General features: G+C 40.7%; 1 protein-coding gene across 6 annotated transcripts in view; it reads right to left on the reverse strand.

The window, feature by feature from the left end:
• LIN54 (lin-54 DREAM MuvB core complex component) overlaps positions 1-22,295 on the reverse strand; it is a 38,155-nt gene that overhangs the window by 2,948 nt on the left and 12,912 nt on the right. For 5 of the 6 annotated variants that reach the window (XM_088164048.1, XM_088164045.1, XM_088164046.1 and 2 more), the window contains 12 exons: positions 20,475-21,202; positions 14,789-14,909; positions 11,979-12,124; positions 10,390-10,545; positions 7,958-8,174; positions 7,173-7,246; positions 6,828-7,025; positions 5,003-5,094; positions 3,801-3,872; positions 1,367-1,469; positions 1,036-1,173; positions 111-313 (listed from right to left, as the gene is read on the reverse strand). In XM_088164048.1, coding sequence (XP_088020174.1) covers positions 111-313; positions 1,036-1,173; positions 1,367-1,469; positions 3,801-3,872; positions 5,003-5,094; positions 6,828-7,025; positions 7,173-7,246; positions 7,958-8,174; positions 10,390-10,545; positions 11,979-12,124; positions 14,789-14,909; positions 20,475-21,167 — 2,213 coding nt within the window. In that variant the 5' untranslated portion in view covers positions 21,168-21,202. The remainder of the gene's footprint in view (positions 1-110; positions 314-1,035; positions 1,174-1,366; positions 1,470-3,800; positions 3,873-5,002; positions 5,095-6,827; positions 7,026-7,172; positions 7,247-7,957; positions 8,175-10,389; positions 10,546-11,978; positions 12,125-14,788; positions 14,910-20,474; positions 21,203-22,295) is intronic. The other variant, XM_088164049.1, reaches the window with a different exon arrangement.

Below are 22,295 nucleotides of genomic sequence, written 5' to 3' on the forward strand. Positions count from 1 at the left end.
TCCCACCTCTACAGCTTACACAGACAAAGCTCCGAGATGACAGGGACATACCGGTCAGACACATCAAAAACCGGCATTAGAAAGAACTCGAAGGTGCGGCATTAACTTACTTCCCACCACCACTGCTGAGTGCTGGTGTTGGCCTTGTCAGCAAGTCTGAGATCTGGGAAGATAACTTGGTCTTTGCAGCAGTCTGCTGCTGGACCCTGACCTCTGCAGCATCTGCTAAATGCATCAATGTCTTTCGCTCCGGGCTTTCTTCAAAATTTTTACAGCCAATGCATTTGCATATGGAAGAACACATGATTTTTGCCTGAAAGAAACAAACAAAACAAAACAAACCTGTTGCAATTTTGACTCCCCTTACGAGAAACCACAACAAAAAGGAGACCTTATTTGAATTTCTTACCAATTAACCACTAAAACAAACTCCCAAGTAGTAGTCTCCTCTCTGATTTCTTACCTTAAGTTGAGATGTCTTCCTAGAATATATACTTGAATCGAATCATAGAGCATAGAATATAAATTACTGGTCTCCCACTCATTATTTTCTTCATCAACCTCCAGCTTCCAGTGGAATTTAGACAGCTGAGTTTTGAGAAAGGTCAGTCTACACTGCCTCTACATCCACAGACTGATCAGTTAGCAGATGAAGTAAAAACAACTTCTGCTTTTGAATTCCACAGACACATTCTATCCCACAGCATCTGTGGGATGCTGCTTCAACTCCTCCTAGGGATTTGGTGCAGCAGATTTCTTTAGGAAATGGTGCTATTCAGTAAAGAACAAATCCAAGCCTAAGTGAAAAGTTGCTAAATTGTTTAAAATTAAAATTACAGAACAGTAGAGACCAGTTTTTCCATGTACATGGCTTTCTATGTGAAAACTGCTGGGAGAAGAGGTAACATTATAAGAATCGAAATAATCAGAAGAGAAAACATTATAGCAAAACAAGGAAGAGACAAAACAAATGAGAGAAGTCACTACACTAAAGGGAAAAAGCTACTATTTTTCAAATGAGATAATGCTTCATACCTCATAACACTCGCAGTAGTTTTTGAGACATCCCGAGCGTTTACAGTTACATCCTTTGCTGTGCCTCCGATCCGATTCTCCCTCCTTTCCTTTCCCTATTTTGGGCTTGAAGGCTTCAGGGTTTCTGTCGAGGCAGGCCTGTCAATGCAGACCCAAAGGGTCAGTCATGGCATGCAGGGAACAGAATTTAGAGGTGCAATAAAATAACTTAAGCCTTGCACATGTGGGAGGAGATCAGGGCATTATACACCCACTCTGCCCTGCTCTGGAGCTTCAGAAAAAAGGAGCTAAATGACTTTGATCCCAGGGGGCATGGGAAGAGGCCCCTCACCTTTATTGCTTTTTGCCTATCGTTTTCATGGTCCAGGTTGTTATAGCAATTTGTACAGTTGCAGTTATTGCAGAATTCACCGTTTGCAAAGCAGTCACAATACCTGAAACAGAAGATGCAGAAGGCATTTGCAAACACGACCATTACAGTGGTGTGTGAGAACTGACTCACACACTGCAGTAGAAGTTCCTACTCTGGCACCAATATGGGTAACGCTCAACTCCACACATACAAGTGGTACCAGCCTCACTGCAGAGCCTAAATCCTCTAGTGCAGGTCTAGCTGCTGTCTAAAGACACAGGTGGAGCTCAAGGGTGTCCACCTGAGCTTATCACATAGCACAGGTCCCCCAAGCAGCAAGAGAAGCTAATTTTCCAAGAGTGACTCTCGGGTCACCCACATTTGGAGGGCCATTCTGCTGCAGCCATCTCACAGCCAGCTCCTGACCCAGTCAGTCCAAGTCAGCCCTCAGGTGCCCTCATACAGCCAAAACAAAAGGCAAGCAATTGGAGTGACAGTTAACAGGCAAACCAAGCCAGCAAGGAGCTTTTTTATCGTTAATTTTGCCCTTAAGCTGGGATGAAAGAATAGGAAAGGAATAACAATTGGTACATCTGGGAGGCTTTGAAGCACAGTTAACCAGGGGAAGGATCTGAATGAGGATAAAGCTGACTTTAAAAAGGAACAAATATATGAACAAAAAGCAGCAAAACATGGACAGGGAAAGCCAATCACATTGCCATGCTTCTTATGTACCTTTGGTGCCTCCCATCAAAAACAACATCTCAGCATTCCATAGATTCACAGATCTGATACATTGAAATACCACATTCATCCCCAGCTCAAACATGGCTTTAGGCCACGACAAACTCTGACATGTTTCAAGGCTGTCAGGACCACCTCCAGCTAATAGCTAAAAACTGCTGATCCTCTTCACTTGCTTTTCAAATCCTGCTCAGAGTGTATGGTCATTTTCTGGAGCCTAAACCCATTTCTAAACTGGCTTTCTGTGGCTTTCCCAGCCTAGCACTACATAAAACAGATTAGGGTTGCCCTGGAGCCCACTGCAACCCTTCATCAGGTTGAATTCGATTTTGGAGATTTTTAGCATCTTGAATGGTCCCAGGGACAAACTAAATCAAAAGCTTTTACAACCTCTAATACCTCTCCTTACTTTTTTAAAATTCGGTGGTAGAACACTCCTGGTTTCAAAAAAAAAAAAAAACCAGTGCCAGCATCAATCCAGAATGTAAGTGAGCAAATAATTTAACTGAGTAGATTTCTTAGTAGAATAGGCTATGTGCCTGCCTTTCACAAGCATTTGGGAAAAAATAAGATCCCCTCCGGAAAGAAAAAGATGTTTTACTAGTGAGAAAGCACCTGTGCCAGAGTCAATTAACCATTTGCTCTGCACCAATGCCCAGAACACATAACAGTCGTGATTTACAAGAACAGTTTGTATCCTAACAGCATTCTGAAGGCACAAAGTATTCCCAATGATGCCATTACTCTCCCAGGATTTATAGGGCACATTCAGGCAACCAAACCTAAACCCCTACACATCTAACATGCATTGGGAACTGTGAGGTCAGTCATGTATGTAAAATATCTGAAAAACAGCTACACATCTTCCTGCTATGCAACAGTCTGAGACTAGGAAACACAGAGAACACCTCCCCATACAGAGGTGGGGTGCACTACATAAAAAGACATCCAAGCTTAAGAGTTTAAACACACTTCTTAATTTGGGTTCAGATGCCATTGCATCACTTCCCCTTTGAGTACCACACCCCTGATTTCCTCTTCATTGTCTAGGATTCAGGGAACCATAGATTAATTTCAGTATCTCCTCCCATTCCTGTCCCAATAATATCAGTAAACTGACTTTACCTCAAGGTGAAGAAACTCCCCTCAGCTCCAAATGCTTTTGTGTCAAATTCTTACAAATACATGGAATGGAACAGCAAAATATCTCATGGATAAGCAAGAGGCAGACCTATCAGTGAAGAATCACTTGTCTATTCAATCCTTTAATAAAATATACACAGCCTAATTTTTCTAAAGTATTTGATTCAGCATGGTATTACTGATGCACTTCACCCAAGTATTGTAAATGCCCACGAATGATACCATGAGATACCATTTCACTCACGGTACCAGCAGGCAACCAGAGCTGCTGAGTGGAATTTCCTCCACTGTGCAATAAGGTACATGATGCAAAATTAGACATTTATAATTGTTATGGTCCATATAGCTCACAGGAGTTGCAAAATAATACAGGCTCTGCAACATCTCCACCAATATCCACCTTAAATCAGCATCTAGACATAAAATTTCTGACATACCTGAAACCATTATATTCTGATATTTGGTGCACATTTGTGATGTTAAAAATAAGGCTTAAAATATAAAAACTGTACCAAGCTGTACTTACAATTTCAAACACAGAGACTTAGTACAATTGCAAGGCTTCCTGGGGCGGTTTGCAGACTCAGAAGAAATTATTCTGTGGGGGGGAAAAGTGCATTTATATACACACAGTTTTATCAGTTTCTTCCTATTTTAAATTCATATAAACAGCTCATAGGGAAAACATAGAGAAAATCTTCACATTCCCCTTGCATTAGGCTTTTGGCTGACTGTGTTTAAGTAACTATTATAAATAGTGTCTCTCCAACCCAGAAAGAGATTTTCTGCAAATTTGGATGCATGCCTGAAGTAGAAATTAGGCTTTAAAACTAGAGGAAACATAACTAAAAAACTTGAGCCAGGGAAACCTTCCCCGGAATCCCTTCAAGTGCAGTGAGACCAGATCCAACCAAAAATCACACATGATTTGTTCTATGTGGAATTAAAAAAATCCCAGAAAACAAAAAGTATCCTCTTTTGAATTATGGGAAAACAAGCCAAACCACAGTATTCAGTTTTCAGATAAATTTTGTAGTAGACACAGTCTTTAACTGCTCCTAAAACCTGGATTTTGTGACACTAATCACTTCTGATGAGATTTGTTCCATCCCTATCCAGCAATTTCTGCACGTAATACCAGGGAGATTAAATCAAACCCATTCATTTGAATAGCTGCATCTGGATTTGGGATTAGTTTGCATCAGTTGAGGTTGCAGCAACAAAAAGCACTTTCATGTTCACAATTTTCAGCAAACAGTAACACAAAAGGACTCTGCAGAACAGCTAAGCCTGCTTGCTGGATTGGTAAAGGGAAAATAATGTACATTAGCTGTTATTTTCATCCTTAAAGGAAAAATGCAAGACTGAAAAAAGCCAAAGCTTCCTATCAAGATCCATTTTGCCATTTGGCTGAATTTCTGCATGTGTTAAGTATCTAGCCTATATGTTGTCCAGAACCTCTTTGCAGCAATTTTGAGAAATAGTTGAGGCCTGTAGCTCACAGGTACTGTTGCAAATAAAAAACGAGCAACAGGGAGCTTTCAAGTCAACCTCCTGCTACATGAGCTCAAAAAACAGAAAGGAAAACACAGCTTTGATCAATAGACTGGCTCAAATGTCAGAGAGATCCACACCCTTCAGTCAGAGGTAATAATCACACCACAGCACACTTGAGTGTCTTTGAGAATTCAGGTTTTGGGATTTTTTTTTTTTTTTCAAGACTCTTACCCGTTAAATGGCAGCCGTGCCTGGGACTGGACACTGGATGTCCCTGTGAAGCCAGTGTTGCTCGCTATAGATACATAGGATGACTGTTGTAGCTAACAAAACAAAAAGGTTAATGCCTGACATGAGAGAAATTATACACAAGAGGATGTGTTGCTAGTCTTTAAATTAGCTTTCCAGATATTGCTATAAAAATAACTTGCCTCTAAGACATGGACCAGGTGGCAACTTCCTGCCTCCATACTTGGCACAAAAATACTATTTTAGATTCTATTTTTTGTTGTCTATGTGTGTCTAGATCCATATAGACGACAGGGATAACAAACAAAAATGTTCAGACCACAAACAGTTCCTGCTCCTAAAAACATGTTCATTTTCTCCTTAACAGAACAGAATCACTTCCTGCACAAATTAGTAGCTTCCTTTATATACAAGCCACTTACTATGAAACTAAGCAAAATGGTTTGCATTCTAACTCCTTTGTATACATCACTTTGAACACATCACTTATTTTTCACATTAAAAAAAATAATTTCATAAGAACCTGCCAAGCAACACTGCTCTGGGCTACCTTCTTTAGCATTACCTACAAGCAGCTGTTTGCTCCTGCTGGGACAGGTTCTGGGGACATACTGGCACATTGCAAGATACTGACCTGCTGGGGCCAGGCAAATGGGGACAGGTTGTGACTGGAACACAAACCTGAGAGGGGAGGTCCAACAGATTCTAATTTAAAGTAAAATTTGCACAACTAGACTGGAAGGACACAGTAACAATCTTCAGGGTCAAACTGCAACTGTGGCAAAACCAAAAGGCAACCAGAAACCAGTCTAGTACCAGTAATGCCAGGAGCTATCAGAGTCTTTGTTTCTACAAAGACTCTGCCTTCAGCAGAACATTTAATTTATTCTTTTCATCCTCATCTTGGTAAAGAGCAAAAAACTAATCCCTAGGCCTCAGTTTGGGTAACTGGTACCAGCTGCTTCTGACCCCTGGCAATGTGCTTAGCATTAACTAACAATTTTATAATGAAGACAGCCATACTCTGTGACCAAGCAGATCACATATATGCTCCCTTTTTCCTCATCATCAGGCTCTGAAGGTCCTGTGAAGCAAGCAGACAAACCAATAATATTTATTCTTCCCCTCACTACAGGTCTCAGGACTCCTGGGCACCAGGCCAATTACTCTGTTCCTTACTGGCCATGGAGGTCTCAGACACCCAGACAAACAGGTGGTGGTGACTGGCATGGAACAGGGAAGTGTTACAGCACACAGCAGTTCTAAAGGCAAGCTGTTGCAAGTCCTAAGTGATAAACCTAGACTGGAACTGCTGCTAGACACTGAGCCCACTGTGACCACCAGTGGCCGGGGTCACCTCCACTGACATCTGCATCCTCTGAGGACCAAATGACTTGTACTCTTTCATATGATTTTCAAGCCTAGAAAAAGTGATGAAGCAAACTGTGCATCAAGATCTGACCCAGCATGCAGAGGGTCTGGGTGATTAGAAATTCCAGGCTGAGATCTAGGTGATTTGAGTAAGTTGGCATAATAAATTCTGTACTATGCTATTCAAAACTGTACTACACTGATTTTGCTTATAGAAATGCTGTGCTATTATGCTAATAAAAACTTCTGTTGAGAAAACAAAGCTTCAATTGCAACTATGATTGCACTTAAAGTGCCATGTTCATTCTGTCAAGGGCCCTTAAAAGAAACTGTTGCCTCAGTGTCAGGTGACAGTCACAGAGCAGGAACCTTTAAGACAAAGGCAGAATGTTCCACAAGAGCAGAATTTGCTTAGCCGTCTCTGGGAAAGCCATACCTGTGTGACATACTGAGCTGGAAGGACTGCATAGCCAACATTTCCTGTGCCAGGGGCTGGTGCCAGCACAGTGCCTGGAGGAAGGTTGGTGAGGTTGGGCTGGATCTGTGGCAGTGGAGTGGCTGGCATGATAAGTCTTTGTTGGGGCTGACTAGTAGTGACTATTTGCGAAGTTGAGTTGATTGGTTTGGGCACCACCTGGAGAGAAAAGAACTCTTTATAAAAACAGTGTTTCAGTCATTCAGAACACACTTTCATTAGTAGAATTTTTTTTTTAGAGAACTGGATGCAGACTTTTTTTCTGTCCAGCCAAAACAAGTGAGGAACATAACATGACAAACTTACCTGTTTCACAGTCTGTGCTGGTACTATGGGAACTGACATACGCACTGGGGTCGCGTTCACCACCACAGGCTTGGCTGGTGTCAAGAAACAACATCATATGAATGAGTGTTAGTCACTCCAAGCCCACAGCTCAGCCCTTCAGACTTCCACATGCGCATAACACAGAGGTACTTCACACTGTAACTCATGGCATGCAACACTTGAGTCTAGACAGCACCTTTGTAAACAGGCAGTATTTGGCTCAAGAGCATGTGCACACATTTCACAGCAATGGCTTAAAAAAACCAGCCAGGGTGTAGACCTCCTCTGGACACTGGATTTCCCTTACATCCCTTTTTCCTTTGAAATCTTTTATTCCATCACTGCTCTGGAAAGCATGGACAGAACACAGCAAAAACATCTGGCACTTCTAAAGCAATTTACATGGAAAGATCTTCATATTACAGGAGTTTTGGCAATATGCTTGTGAGTTGTCCTGTCTTCACACTATAGAGGAGATGGGAGAGACCATGAACCACCCACAAATCTGGTAAACTAGGGAAAAGCAACCTAAAATACTCCTGAGATTCAGGCCCAACTACAGAGCAATTTGACACAAAGAAGCATTTTCACATACAAATCAGAGGTAGTAATAGAATATGGAATTTATGGAAGTCGTACCACAAAACCAAATACATCTGGCAGTCTTCACAGATCTGTTATGTATTCATTTTAATCGTTACAGAACAAACATGAAAGAAAAACCCAACAGAGACCTCAGACAATATGTTACCAGCAGCACTTACCCTGTTGCAGAGGCTGAGTATTCGTACTGGGATTCTGACTGGCAGATTGGGTTGAGCTACTGGCTGTTGTGGCAGTAACGAGTCTGACATAATGGAACTTGCTTCCAGGTACCTGAATCTGCTGAACATTGGGTGCAGTTGCCAAGGGAATAATTGTCTTAAATTGAGATGTACCCACTCCTCCTACAGTAATGGTCTGCACTGCTGATTTCACAGCCTGTTAAGCCAACACAGACAGCACGAAGTTATTTGTACAAAGGCAGAAAGAATATCAGCATTTTTATTTCTCAGTTTGTTAGTTGGCAACTCTAGCATACCATTTGTACCCTCGAGAGAGAAGACAGTTACCCCGTTTTTGCTTTCAAAAGTAGAACAGATGCAAAGGAATTAAATGCCTCTCAACAGCTCAGAGTAAACTCAGTTCCATCTTCAATACTCTACAACAAACACCAGAGTAAACTAGTATTTACATGAGTAGGGTGGCTCAGTCCACTTCATAAGATACAACATCTGCCAAAACTATTTCAGGTGACTGCAGTTTTGTTTTCCAATCAAACAACCAAATATAGAAATATTTCTACTATTAAAAGCACATGGTAAGAATTTGCAGAACAGTTTGTGCTGGACTGCATTATAATTTATCTGTATGTGTACAGATATGTACTGTTAAGATAGTTTGTGATTAATCCACAGAAATCAGTGTGCAACCCTTGAGAGGAAAAAGGAACAGAATCCATAAACTGATGGACATCAGAAAGAGTACAAGCTGAGAAATGAAAGAAGCAAGAACAATGAGGAGTAGCAAAACAAATTCATTAAGAAAAAAGGCAAAATGCTGAAAAAAGGGAGCTTAGCAGACCTTTGCTACCTTATAGCTGGAGTATCAGTATACCTGGAATTTGCAAAAGTTCATCTTTCCAACTTTTCTCATACTACAAACTAATAACAATAAAGTTTTATTTTATTTCTATGCATTCATCAGTCTACTGGTTTGATAACAGCATCTTTTTCCAGACTTGCTCAAACCTTGATTTCATCCCTTTTCTCCTTCCATTTAACTTTTTTTAGAGCTCAACTTTTTATTCTCAGTATGTTTTACTATTGGTATTAAGAACATTGTCCTTGACATCAAGTTTAAGTATTACATTTGGTTGACAATATGATGTGAATTCTTATGAGAACATTTTCCCAGCTTCCAGCAACTACATGAATGAAATCTCAATTTGCACACATTTTACTAGGAAAAAAAACCTTGTCTTCTAAAAGGTGTTTTCTTGGGACTTTTAATTTTTCTTAAGACATTGAAACCTTAACAAGCCAGAGCATCAAATAAACACTATGTGCAAGCATAGTCACAGACATTATTAAAGGGAAATCAGTACTCTCTAGCACGCAAGTGAGCAGCTGCTATCCAAGGACAACTGGGAAAATTGTAAAATTGAAGGGACAGTTCTTCTAAGGGCATGTTCTTGAGCCCAGTGAAGAAAGGTGAAGCCCCTGTGTTGTGTCAGATAGCTTTGCATCAGAACTCCCATAGACATTTCCCTTTTTTCACTTGGGGTGCTTGCATTAGAGAGACTTAACCTTTAAACAACTATTTCAAAAGATAGTTTTCCCTAGGGAAAAAAAAAGTTCAAATTTCTATAGTGTCCATATTCCCATATCAGCATTCCAACTATCTACTGTATCAGTAAGATAAGACTGGGAAAATCTCAATCTCATCCTGTTCATGTATGTCCACTCCCAGCTATATCCATACTCCGGATATATTTACAGCCGTATACATCCCTTCATGTTTACCACAACAAGACTACAGATATTATGATAGAAAGCCTAAGATCACAAAAGGGGAAAACAGCAGAAACTGTCATTTGTAAGAAAGGTCAGTTTTGTCTTGTGATTAATTAATGCAAAACTATTTATAAAAGCTATTACAGAAAACCCTGTTTTTCTAGAAGTGAGAAATAGGAAATAATTTCTGGTTCTGTAGGTTTCAGCCCAGTCCTCTACAGCAGGAATATGAACTCCACTGCTGCAAACCTCAGAAACACCTGGAAAGCAGCCCTAGGCAGTGGCATGGAAACATTGGCAGAAGAGAGAACCACCCGAAGAACTCCTCCTCGTGTCACAGAGTTCTTCAAGTGACTTGGGAGATTCAGTACACAGAAACAAGAATTTGCACCAAGTGGGGCTTTCCAGGTTGGAAAGCTACTCTCTAACAGCATGCCCTCGTATGGGCTTGCAATGATTTGCACCCCTCAATTGAAGAAGTACACGCTCCTTGGGGCAGTACTTCTGCCGTTCCTAAGCAAACACCATTCCAAGAACACGGTGGGGTCAGACGGACAGCTGCCAACCCGTGCTCCAACACTCCGGTTTCCAGCAAGCAATGACACAGACACACCAGAAGACAAAGGAAAGTCAGTCTGTACCTGGGTGGTTGTGTGGTTGACTATAGCCTTCCCAGGGGAGGAGGGTGCTGACTGCTGCACTGTGAGGATCTGCTGTCCTAACGCTACATTCAGTGGGACGCCCACCGTCTTCTGGGGGGAGTTGGGAGGCTGGGAGGCCACTGACACCACTGTTAGCTGCTTGGCAAAACAAAAAGCAGTTTAAACCTCTGTGCAGGATACAGGACCCTGTACATATACATTCCCCTCCTCAGGACAGTACAGCTCTCCACCAGAACAGAGCTCCTTCTGTGAATAAAGGTGCTGCATTTAACCACAACTCACACAGGTCCAGCTGTAACAACAGCAGACAGAGCCCTTAAGAACTTGAAGGCATCACTGGTTTCCAGCAGCAAAAGGCTCCTGCAGAAACCTAGCACTGCATCCGGATGGGAGTGAGGAGTTGTCTTTCATTTGTTTTGTTGGGGTTTTTTAAAGGAAATTATCCCATTGAAGCCTCAGCATTGTCTAGGAGGATCTTCTAAATGCAAGTGTCACAATTGGTACAATGACTATTTCATCATGAATAGGAATTTTAAAGAAAAGCTGTTCAAAAGAAAATAAAATTCTCAGCTCACACTACTGATTCAGTCCAAGTATAAGAACATCATACTTTGAAATCTACACTGCAGTTTCCCACAGAGATCCAGTCTTCTGACCACATTTCTGCAGAGTGCAGTGTTTGAACACTCTTTATAACCATACCCCTTCCAAGGCTGGTTTGCTACTTTTTGTTCTAAACTTCCTTATATTTTAAGAAAAAGCAGATACTCAGAATTACTTATCTACAGTGAATTCAAGATGTAACCCTAAAGAGTCTTTTCACACTCACTCCTAGTTAAAAAGGTAACTTTAGAATAAAAATTAACTTCTTTATGTTGCTTCTCTTAGTGATAACTGTCAAACACAAGTCTTTTACTCCATTTGTATAACATTACATCACTAAAGCACAGTCAAGCTAAAATAATTCTTTATTGTTAGCTTGCCTTTACTGTGCATCTTGTCCCCCTACCTCCATTTCTCCAGCAATATTCCTCTTCTCAAGACAACTATCAAACCTAAAACAAGTGTCACCTTGACCTGTGCCAATCTCCAGCTCTGTGTTTGTGAAGGACCACTGCAAATCTCATTTACTTCAGAAGTGATCAGGGAAGACTAAATTTGCCTGTGCAGTAACAGGCAATGGTTAATAAGCACAGACCTATTAATATTATTGAGGTCTCCTCTCAAACAGTCTGTTGACGTTTCATGAAGGCATTAAAAATAGTCTAAGTGCTTGGCTAAGAGGGAACAGCTGCTCTCAGAATCAATGCTTAGAGAATGGCAAGAAATGGCAGGAATGGGAAACTATGCAGTAATGCATATCTACTTAAGACCATAGTAAGAGAGCCAGTTGAAAAAAATCTAAATTAGGGCATTACCACAGAGCATTGTGATGCAAAATGGAGACTCTGGAGATATTTTTATAGACTCGGGAGATATGTTTCTCTTGAGAGATAATAAACAGCTTGTAGCAAAGACACAGAGAGCTCCATTCAGACCACTGTGCAGGAGGGATAGAAGGTCCTTACCTTATTGGGGGATTTGAGTGGTGAGATAGCTATTTTATTCGGTGTCTGTTGTGTTGTTGTACTCAAAGATGATCCAATGACTCCGCTCTCAGAGATCGTTATTGTCTTTGGTGGTGTCCCTGGAGCAGACTGTGAAAAAACCCTACCTATAAACAATGAAGATACCATCAGCTCCAGTTATCTCTGGTCACAGTAACTTTTAAAGCAAAGTTTTCCCTGCTATTTGTGCAATTTATCCCTGCTTCTGAGAGTGTATGGCCTGACAGGTAGGACACTGGCATTCTTTAAGTTAGATTTAGCAACAAAGAAGAAAATAATTGCTATTATTACAAATTTAAAAAAAACCAAAACTGTTTGCTCTGGCTTTAAAAAAGAGCCAAAATGCACATTGAGCTTTCCATGCCATTCAGCTGATAATTCTTGACAGCCAGGATAGCATCCTGAGGAGCAGAGCCCTCCAATACACCTGTACCACACAAGCATGCAGCCAGCTGGCAGTTTCCTGGGAAAGCCCTGGGCTGCTGCCAATGTACAGAGAAACTGAGCATCTGTGGGGGACTACTTGCTTTGAAACCTCAGCCATCAAAAACGAGCTGTGTTACAGTGACAAAGAAGGTGTTTGGTCTGTCTACAATCAGCTCTGGACTTTTTGGGTTTTTTCTTTTCCCTATTGATGTTTGTTTCTTTCACTGTCTAACAGTTTTTAATCACACTACCACCCATGTTTTCATGTGTGTGTCATATATTCTCTCCCTTTTTACAATGCCAAAGAAGATTAAACATCAAAAATAGCAGCTCCAAGTCATGACATCAGTTTCAGGAATATTGCAAACTCCCAGAATGGAAAACAGATATTTTTTTTTCCATACTTTCTAAGTTTCTTTCCAAAGAGTGCTTGACCACTGAGCTTTCCTCTGCTCCACTTTGGTTCAGACTCATTTCTGTCATAGCTTCTGTCACTCATTCTCTTGTACTACATTTATAAAAATAAGAAACAAACAAACAAATACCAGCATAACTTTTCCATCCAAAACCAACTAGTGGCATAACAGTTAAAGTCAACTGGAACTAACAAGGAAAAGCACTACCCTCATGGAAAACCAATTTCCTCTGAAGTCTATGTGCTCTAAAATAACCACTTTTGTGTCTAAAAGCAGAGATAGTTGCCAGCAGCTGCTAAAGAAGCTGCAACCTGAAGAATGTCAGTCTGTGGGGAATTTCAACATCTAGAGGTTCCAATTCTTCGAGTTATTTTCTTGGTGAAGAAGCTTTCCCCTTCTCACTACATCTTCTCTGTACCCCTTGGCATTACCTTCCTAAACAGAATCTGGTTGCTTATATTGACAAGCCTTTCAAATGTACAACTTCCACCTCAGCTTGCAGCAATTTCCAGGCAATTAAAAATATTTATCAGATTCATGGAAACATGCATACAAAATCAAAATACAAACGACAAATGTTACACCTTCCCTAAAGTGATGCCAGCCTCTCAAAGCTGGCAAGCTGTGCTGGCTGTTTGTAATGGTGAGGGAAAAAACAGTCTTTAAAGATTTCCCTCTCAATTAGGGAAGCAACTTTACCTCCTAGTGATGCTTCTCTCACAGGCTCAGGCACAGGTGATTTTTCAAAATACTGATTTAAAAACTGCAGGTTATTGCTAATGTTTTTGGGCTGGGTTTTGTTGTTTGTTTGGATTTTGTTTTTTTAAACACAATTCAAATATTTATAAGCATAACAATCTTCTTACAGGTTGATATATCTGGTAAGGAATTTGAGAAAGGGAACAAACTGGGCAGTGGGGTGGGGAATTCCTCTCTCACCTGAAACACATGTCAGGCTGCAGGCAGCCTGACAATTCAAGAAAAATATTATATTCCAGCTTTGGGCCATTCATTGACATCTATCAGGGTTTTGAACACGGGAGACAGTTGCATCCTTTTTAAAACCACTCAAGTCCCAGTGCTGTAAAGACTTCAAATTTGTTTAAATATGTGGAAAAGATTTTAGGCCTACTTAGGCTGATCGATCTGTAAGCAGTTAAAGACATCCTTCAAAGCTCTGAAGATGACTCCAGCTTCCTACATTTGTCTTTTTCAGAAAAATTAGATGTCTAAGATGTTTAGGAATAGATACACTGCCATTATAAACAAGGCATTAACTCTGTTTTTTTCTTTAATTTTGTTGGCGTTTTTGCTGTTGTTCTGTGGTTGGCTGGCCTTTTTTTTTTTTCAATAAGAATCTATAGAGTTGTTTTCTAAAGAGAAAGACCAGTTGTTATTTGCCTTAATTACTTTCTTAGACACTTCTGTGATAGTTATTTTTAAAGTAGGTGAGCAATTTAACAAAAACACAGCTTTATTCACTTTTTTCATTCAAACATTTTTTTCTGTTACTCGCACATATTACATTTAAGTCCAACCATAAGCAGATTAAAGCAATACAAAAGCATGTGTCTCCCTTTCCCCTCTGTATTTATATAATGTTTCTGCAAATACTTTCTTACAGAAAAGTAATCTTTTCTGTGGTCCTGGGTTTTTTTTTCTCCTCCCAAAAATCCATGAAGAAAAAGTACCTTGCAGTAAAAGCAACTCTGCAATTACCAAGATTATTCTAAATGAGCTAAGTATAAAGGAACCAACAACTGCATTTACCTGCTCTACCCAAAAAGTTTTCTGATTTTTTTTTTCAATTGCTTGAGGTACTTTGACAGAAACTACAGTAAAATTGTTGAGACAGAACTTCTACAATTACCATTTCTTTGAAAAGCCTTTTAAAAAATGGTAAAGCAAAACAAGTCAAAGTAGTACAACCTGCAATGACTGGTGACACTTGAGTGGTCTGCCCTGTAACAGCTTTGCTATTGATTGGTTTTGCAAATATCAGCTTGGTGATCACCGGGCCAGAAGTTGGGGTTCGAGTCTTCTTCGCAATCTAAAAGATGGAGGAAAAAAGATCTAAAGTAACTTGAGCATTTTGGATCTAAATTATTGTATTGTTAAGTACATAAAAAATAAAAAGGGCAATACTTGCACACATAATTAGAAGAATAACTGTGTATCTTGCATTTCATCTCCATTTCTCCTTATGGAAAGAACTAGGAGATTATCCTTGACACTTCAGAATGCCAGCTACCAAAGTAGGATAGCCAAATCCCTCTCAGCTTGTTCAGAAGATAGCTCTCTGTGCAAACATCTCATCTTCAAAATGCTGAAATTATTTCTTATGGTTGATCTACATAAAAATGTTAAAATTAAATGCACAACTCTCCGTATTTGAAGCTTTAAATTAAGTCATTTCTTTTTCAGCCAACCAGGACAAAACTTGTCCCCTGGTGATTCAAATATGACCACTACTGCTCTGAAACATCTCTTGACCATTTTGACACCTGTTTTGCACAGCAGCACACTTGTTTTGCAAATGGGGAAAATTCCTTCTGCAACAGTTCCCCAAAAGTACATGGATCATCAGTGCCTGAAAGTTTTGAGTACTCACTGGCCAAGAACAATCAGCTGGCTACCTCCAAGTACAAGGGGATCTATTTTCATTTTGTAATCCAGTCTCCTGAAACACAGCTGGACCAAGAACATGTACAGCCATTCAATGACAGATCACTTCAGCATGAAATCTTTGTAAGCAGGAGTATATAGTCTTTAAAGTTTTAAAGACTTTTTTCCCTTTTCCACACTGAGAGAAGTTAACTACCAGATGCATTTATTCCAACAGTTTTGATACACTGGCACCCAGCTAGTGAATAGTTCGATTTAGAGGCTGACTTTTTAAAAGACTGTTAACCTGCTGACTGCAGAGGCTGCCTGTGGATGTGGCCTGAGTCTGTGTGAGCACACTGGAAGGTATTACTGAAGCCCTTACACCTGCCCACCCCACAGGTCAGGCACATCCAGCCTTTCCTCCACCACACACCCTCAGGCACATCCCATGGGCACCAGCCATCAATGCCAGCAATATCAGAGAGGCACAACATTAACATCCACGTGGGGAGCCAGCTCTCAAGGGCACAGAGCCACCTTTATTACTCAAGCAGCTAAATCAGAAATCTGCCTGATGTACCAAGACACAGACCTGACAGTTACAAATGCTCAAATGAAGCAGTTGAGTAGGCTGGAAGTTATGGTTTCCTACACAAAACCCTATCTAGAGAATTTGTTGCCTGAAAACACGTTTTTTACAAACACATGAGGCAAAAACATTGACAGTATTCAGCAGCACATAACAAATTCCTCAGCTGCTCCACAAAAAGCACACATGAGGCTGCCCCAGCTCCCAGCAGCAGTCATGGCACAGCCAGGGAAGCTGGAGCTCCCCTCTGCTATGGCACTGGAGCCCTCCAGGCTGCTGTGGAAAGCCAAGGGCACCTCTGTGTGCCCGAGTTACACCCAGCAGGGAAGCCAGCAAGGAGCAACTCTGACACCAGGCACTACCAGAGAACGGATCTCATTTAAAGGAAGCCATGTGCTGCTCCACAGTTACACTGCTCCTCAGAGGAAAGATCCATCTCAGAACAAATATGCTGCTTTATGGGTGATATACAATTGTCAAGGCTTTAAAATGAAAACAGAGGAGAAATAAATTTGTTCTTTTTGGAGATATATTAACTAAAACTTTGAAACATAAGTTGTTTGGAGAAGGAAGCTTCAATTCACAGCCCTGTTCACAAATTCAACTCAAAGCCATTTTTAAATTTCAAGGATTCAATTATCTTAGGACATAATACAGCTGATAGATGAGCAGGCATTTTACCATTTTTTTCAGCTTGGACACACTTTAATTCCTGATCGATTCTACATATTTCATCTGCTTGATCTGAGATTTCTGTTTTGTTTAATCTTACCTTGCCATAAGGTATTATTGCAACTCAACCACTATCGCTTTTTCTCTGAAGTGAGAGCAAAGTCTGGCTCAGAAGATGATGAATGCTCAGCAGGAACAGCCAGCTCTGGATAACAGCAGTTGTTTCCCAGTAACAGTCAATAAATGCGCTTAAATGACTTGCATAAATGTGTGTAAAATACTAACGACCATTAACACAAAGTATTTCAGAAAAAAAACTTTAAAATCCCTAATAACAGGTCAACACAATTAGCCCTGCTTCCCTCGTACTAGACCTGCAGTATCCTCTTCAAATAAATTTCCCTCTGCTTTTTAGATAAACTGTTTGTCTACAAAGAGGGAGGTCAAATAAACAAGTGAATCCCCTCAGGGCTTAGGAAACAGCAAGACAAATGTGGTTGCTAATAAATCAGGAAAAGCACTTCTGCCCCTACCCGCTGCCAAGCGAGCCTTTCTGAGGTTTATGGCACTGGATAACCCCAGCCACCAGGGAAAAGCTTCTTGGCACCACTGGGAAACTCACTGCCCATCTCAGTAAAGACTGCAGAAGCCAGAGGAAATAATCAGGATGCCCCTTTGATACTTCAGAACAGGCAAGTTCTCTGGAGCACTCTGCCATCGCCTGTACTGATCACAATGAGCTTAACATTATCCCCCTGCCTATGTAAGCTAAGCATGCCCTCTGCAAGTTACTTTGAGTTAGACTGCAAATATATTCCCTGGAGCAACAAGCTCTTCCGTGAGAATGTTACTACATTTAGGAGCACACACAAACCTTCTTTACCTTACAGAAGTCAAGAGATTTACCTGCAGGCAACTTGACTTCAAGAGTCAAGTTATGTCTTCCTAAAAACTCCCCACTAAAGATGAACTAGCAAGTGCATAAGCTGGACTTTGTTTTCAGACTCTGTTCTATTCATACAGAAATAGGCACACTCATACCTCACATTTACTGCTGGATATCCACATAGTCAGCTACCACACAGGAGCTAATACACTATAAACCCACTCCCTAGATGGCCTCATGGGAGCCTGTCCATGTACCCACTCTCTGTATAATTTATATTTGGCATAGTATGAAAAATCAGGGACTCTAGAAATAGAAAAGAACACCTTAACTTCAGAGATGAAGAAACTGAGCTAGGAATGGGAGTTTGAGGTTAGGGAGTGCACAAGGTCCCTTTTCAATAATGAAATAAAGCCACAACGATGGCTTAGCACCTGCCTTGCCATGGTAGCAACAATGCTATGGACACTGTTAAAACCACAGCCAGTTACCACACAAAACAAGCATAAGTCAGACTTAATGGCAGCCACGGTGATGTGTCTGGACACCTAGTTCAGAGTCACGTGCCAGGCCAAACCCCTGCTTAATGAACCTGGACTAAAGTAGTAGAGCAGCAGGCACGCCACCATTTCTAAGGCTGTAAGCAGGCAGGAATCAGAGGCTGAAAGCAGATGTACTTGCCCAACAGTTTTCTTCTACACATCCATGGCACTAGTTTCAACTAAATCAGGACAAGATGCTAAGGATAGTAATTAACCTCTGGATATAGATGAGGCCAAAGGCCCCCGCCACACTTAACACCTCACAGTCTCATACATCTACAACTGTAACCAGAAAAGGAATCAAATTCCAAGAAACATTTTGCTGAACTCTACCAATTATGCCTCAGGTGCTGAGACTTCAACTATCACAATTAGATTACAAGATTAGATTAGATGTCAAGACAATAGTTTCTCTAATGATATGCAAAGCCCCTATACTAGCGACCACAAGAACTGATAAGAGCTCTTTGTCATCTAATTTGTACCAGTTCACTTTTCAGCACCGAGTCAAAGTCTTGCGCTGCCTTCCATTTGAAATACCTGATTCACAAAGTCACAAGAGATAAATTACACAGCACCCACGGGGAGTCGGAGAGGCATTCACAGCCTCCTTTTCCACTCACTGAAAGCTTAAGGGGCTCCTTCAGGGTGATGGGGTAAATGAATCACTTCATTTTCTAAGACAGGCTCAAGGTGTGAGTTGCCTCCCCTGTCATTCAGGGTAGAGTAGAGCCAGAATCTCTTATCCAGCCTCATATCACTCTGATACCTTAGAAATTTTCTACAGGGAAAAGCACTGTCTGTGAAATGCTAACGCAATCATTCCCTCTGTAATACAGGGTGCTAACCTTGTTTTGCTTTTCATTTCTACTCCCCCCTCTCCTTGTGGGAAAAAAGAAATAAAGTGTTAACAATTCAAACTGTCTTGCAAAGGGGACCAATGGCTTAACAAAAAGAAACCGCAACAAAACAAATTTACTCAAACTGCAATTAACTAGATTTAGAAATGGATGCAAGTCCATTAGTAAGAGTTTCTCCTAAGGAACGTGTAGAATTCCCCGTGGCAAATCATAGAGGTCGATGGCCAAGTCGTTGATTTGAGTCACTGACAGCACAAATCATCTCATGCAAGGAAAAACCACATCACAGCTAAGTCGTTCTCAGTTTCCTGTATCTGCCGCTTGGCAGTGAATAATGAAGCCAAGTAACAGGAACTGATCCCCTCTTAAACGTTCCTATGATGACCAAAGAGCAGACACTTTCTTGAAAACTGTAGTGACAATCATTTATGTTTCAAATGGCCATTATTAAATAAGTTTCCAGGAATGATGTAGCAGCAAAAAAGGAGAAAGTAGAAATTGGTGCAGGAATCATCTCTAACTTCAAAGGAAGTATTCAGAATTGATCTTATTCACCTGCCATGAAAAACTACTCAAGGAGCATTTGGCTAATAAAATTCTTTAAACTTTTTCATTTTTATGTGCAGCTGACTATTTTAATAGCATACTTAAGAATGTAGTTTTGCATTTCATTTAGACAGTAAAATAAATATTTTTCTATCATAACCTGCATTGTTTTACTTGTCCTTCACTTTAAGAGGTCTTATTTCTGCCTCACTGCCAATAGAACAAAGCTACTCACGTTTAGTTCTGCCACATAGTAGATGAGAATCAGACCCTTTGGGTCATAACCCAAGTCTTTCAGCACATTTTCAGATCCAAGCAAATTCTCTGTGGTTTCAAATACCTTAAGATCCATGCCAGAGATTGGGAACAAATCCTTGAATGTTCAGTTTATGACAGTGTCTAGTTCACCACAGTCTATCAACAAGCTTAACTAGATTTGAGGCAGATAAAATGCACCTTTCTCTTCTCTTTCAGATGCTAGAAGTTTTTTCAAAGAGTTTATTTAAACAAACTGAATGTAATAGGCAGAAGCTACTCTTCCATAAATGAGTATATACTTTGAATAAAGAACAACAGGCATATAGAGTTGAATTCAGTCTTCCTGAAAGTATGTAGAGTTTATTTTCATAAAATGAAAATAATGAGAAAATTATCTTCAATTTACTGAATAGTTCACTTTCTCTGAGGCAAATCCTAGGTGCTAGGTTTCTAGACAGTAGCTAGAGGCAAACAGCATAAAATGGCAAACGCATCCACAGATGAAAGCATGGGCTAAGAGCAGCATTGTATTTTTCAATACAAAGAATAAATGCAAAGGCTGAAAGCAACAGTGTGTCAATCAGGGCAGGAAACAGACAACAACTGCAGCAACAGAACTGGTTTTAAGATGTTTCATCAGCATAACTCATTTTACCTGTACTGTTTTTACTTGCTGGGACTGCAAGACAGAGGGCTGGGCCGCAGTGTTTATGAGCTGACTTCCCTGCGTCAAAGCTGAGACACCCACAACAGGCTTCACTTCCGACCGACCTCCAATGACAACTTTGATCTGCTGGCCTTGTACCTTGGAGTCTCCACCCTGGGCTTGGGACACGGCCTTCTGCGACTGCGGGAGCTGGCTGTGGGGTAATGCTAAAACAATAGGCTGGCCAGACTTGCCCAAAGTTGTTACAATCAGCTTTTGCCCGTCCGGTTTAATACTCTGACTGCCTATTTTAATATCAGTGGCCTTGTTCAGAATAATCTGATTAGCTGAGATAGTGACAGGGGTCTGAGCACCAAGTTTATGGAGGCCACTTGGAAAGGCAGGCTTTACAGCTGCATTCACATCAGAGCTGGGGGCTGTGGTGGTCAGTGCTGCATCTCCTGAGTGGCTGCTGGGCGCAGGAACCGATTCCGTGGTGACTGTGGCTGTAGTCGTGGCTGAGGAGTCGCTGGTGGAGTTTATGTTCACTATTTCTTCCAGTTCTGTTTCCATGGGAATGGAGTCTCCCATCGGTGAAGATACGATAACAGCCTCGATGCTGTCATCTTCCACCAGAGTTATGCCGGTGTCCATGATTTCCTCAGGGAGCAAGCTGTTGACTTCTGCTGAAACCACCTCCATTTTAGTAGCTGTGGCAGTGATGGCCGGAGCAGGTACTGCAATATTTTAAAAAGTTATTGGCTTCCAGAAAACACATATTTTCAAAGCTTTATGAATAACATTACCAAAGAAGAAAATACAGTAGACTTTTTTCAGACTGAAAAATTATTGTGCATGCACAAGAGAGAGATATCATGGAAAAAAAACTTTATCAAAATGTAACACACTAAGCTGAATTTACTCTCAGTAATAACTTACACCAAACGTTTACAATATCGTTCTGTGAAGTCAAATGAAGGCATTACCAGTCACAACACAGTACACAAAGAAGCAGTGTTTCCCCCCTGAAGATATGGGCACAGACATTTAAAGCCACTGAACTATAAAGGAAGAGTTAAACAGCTTTAAAAAAATCTAATAGATGATGATGTCTTCTCATACATGACAACGGTGATTAGCAGGTTATCTTGCTCACGAGACTCCTTATCCATACCCGACATAACATTCTTGCCAAATTTTAGTTTTGGAAATGTGAGAAAAACAAATGATTGCTTAGTGATGGACTTGAACAACCCCAAAAGCTCAATCAACAGCCACAGGATCAAGTCAAAGCCCTGCCACTCACAAGATGAAGAGATAATCCCTTGATGAAAAGAAGAGTTCAGTAATTTTTTTTCCTCTCAATACTGACCAGAAAATATAACACACAAATTCATTATTAATTTGAAAGGTGTTCTAAACACAAAACAAATAGCACCATATGAAAAACAAAAAAGGATTTTTTAAAGAGTACTCAAATTATGAATTAAACAAACCCCTGCAGTGAGATTCAAAGCCAGAGTCACTTCCACTTGAGAAACCTTACAGACCCTGCTGGAAATGGTCACATCATACCATTCCCCTAAAGCTGTATCACTGTCAAGAGTCTGAAAACAGATCAGTTTAATAAGGCATTTTCCACACTTGCTGACCCCATGAGCACACTTGGGCACCGGATGGGTGAGCACACCACATGGCTCTGCCAGCATGCTCATGAGTACTAATTATAAGCTCAAGGGGACAAAATCCTTTCAAATTCTGTTTTCTACTTGCTAGGAAAAGCAGAGCTGAGTTTTAATACTAATTCATGAGGAACCGTGCCAGTAAAAA

Source organism: Sturnus vulgaris, chromosome 4 (assembly GCF_052056855.1).
Source record: "Sturnus vulgaris isolate bStuVul1 chromosome 4, bStuVul1.hap1, whole genome shotgun sequence".
NCBI classification, from domain to species: Eukaryota; Metazoa; Chordata; class Aves; order Passeriformes; family Sturnidae; genus Sturnus; species Sturnus vulgaris.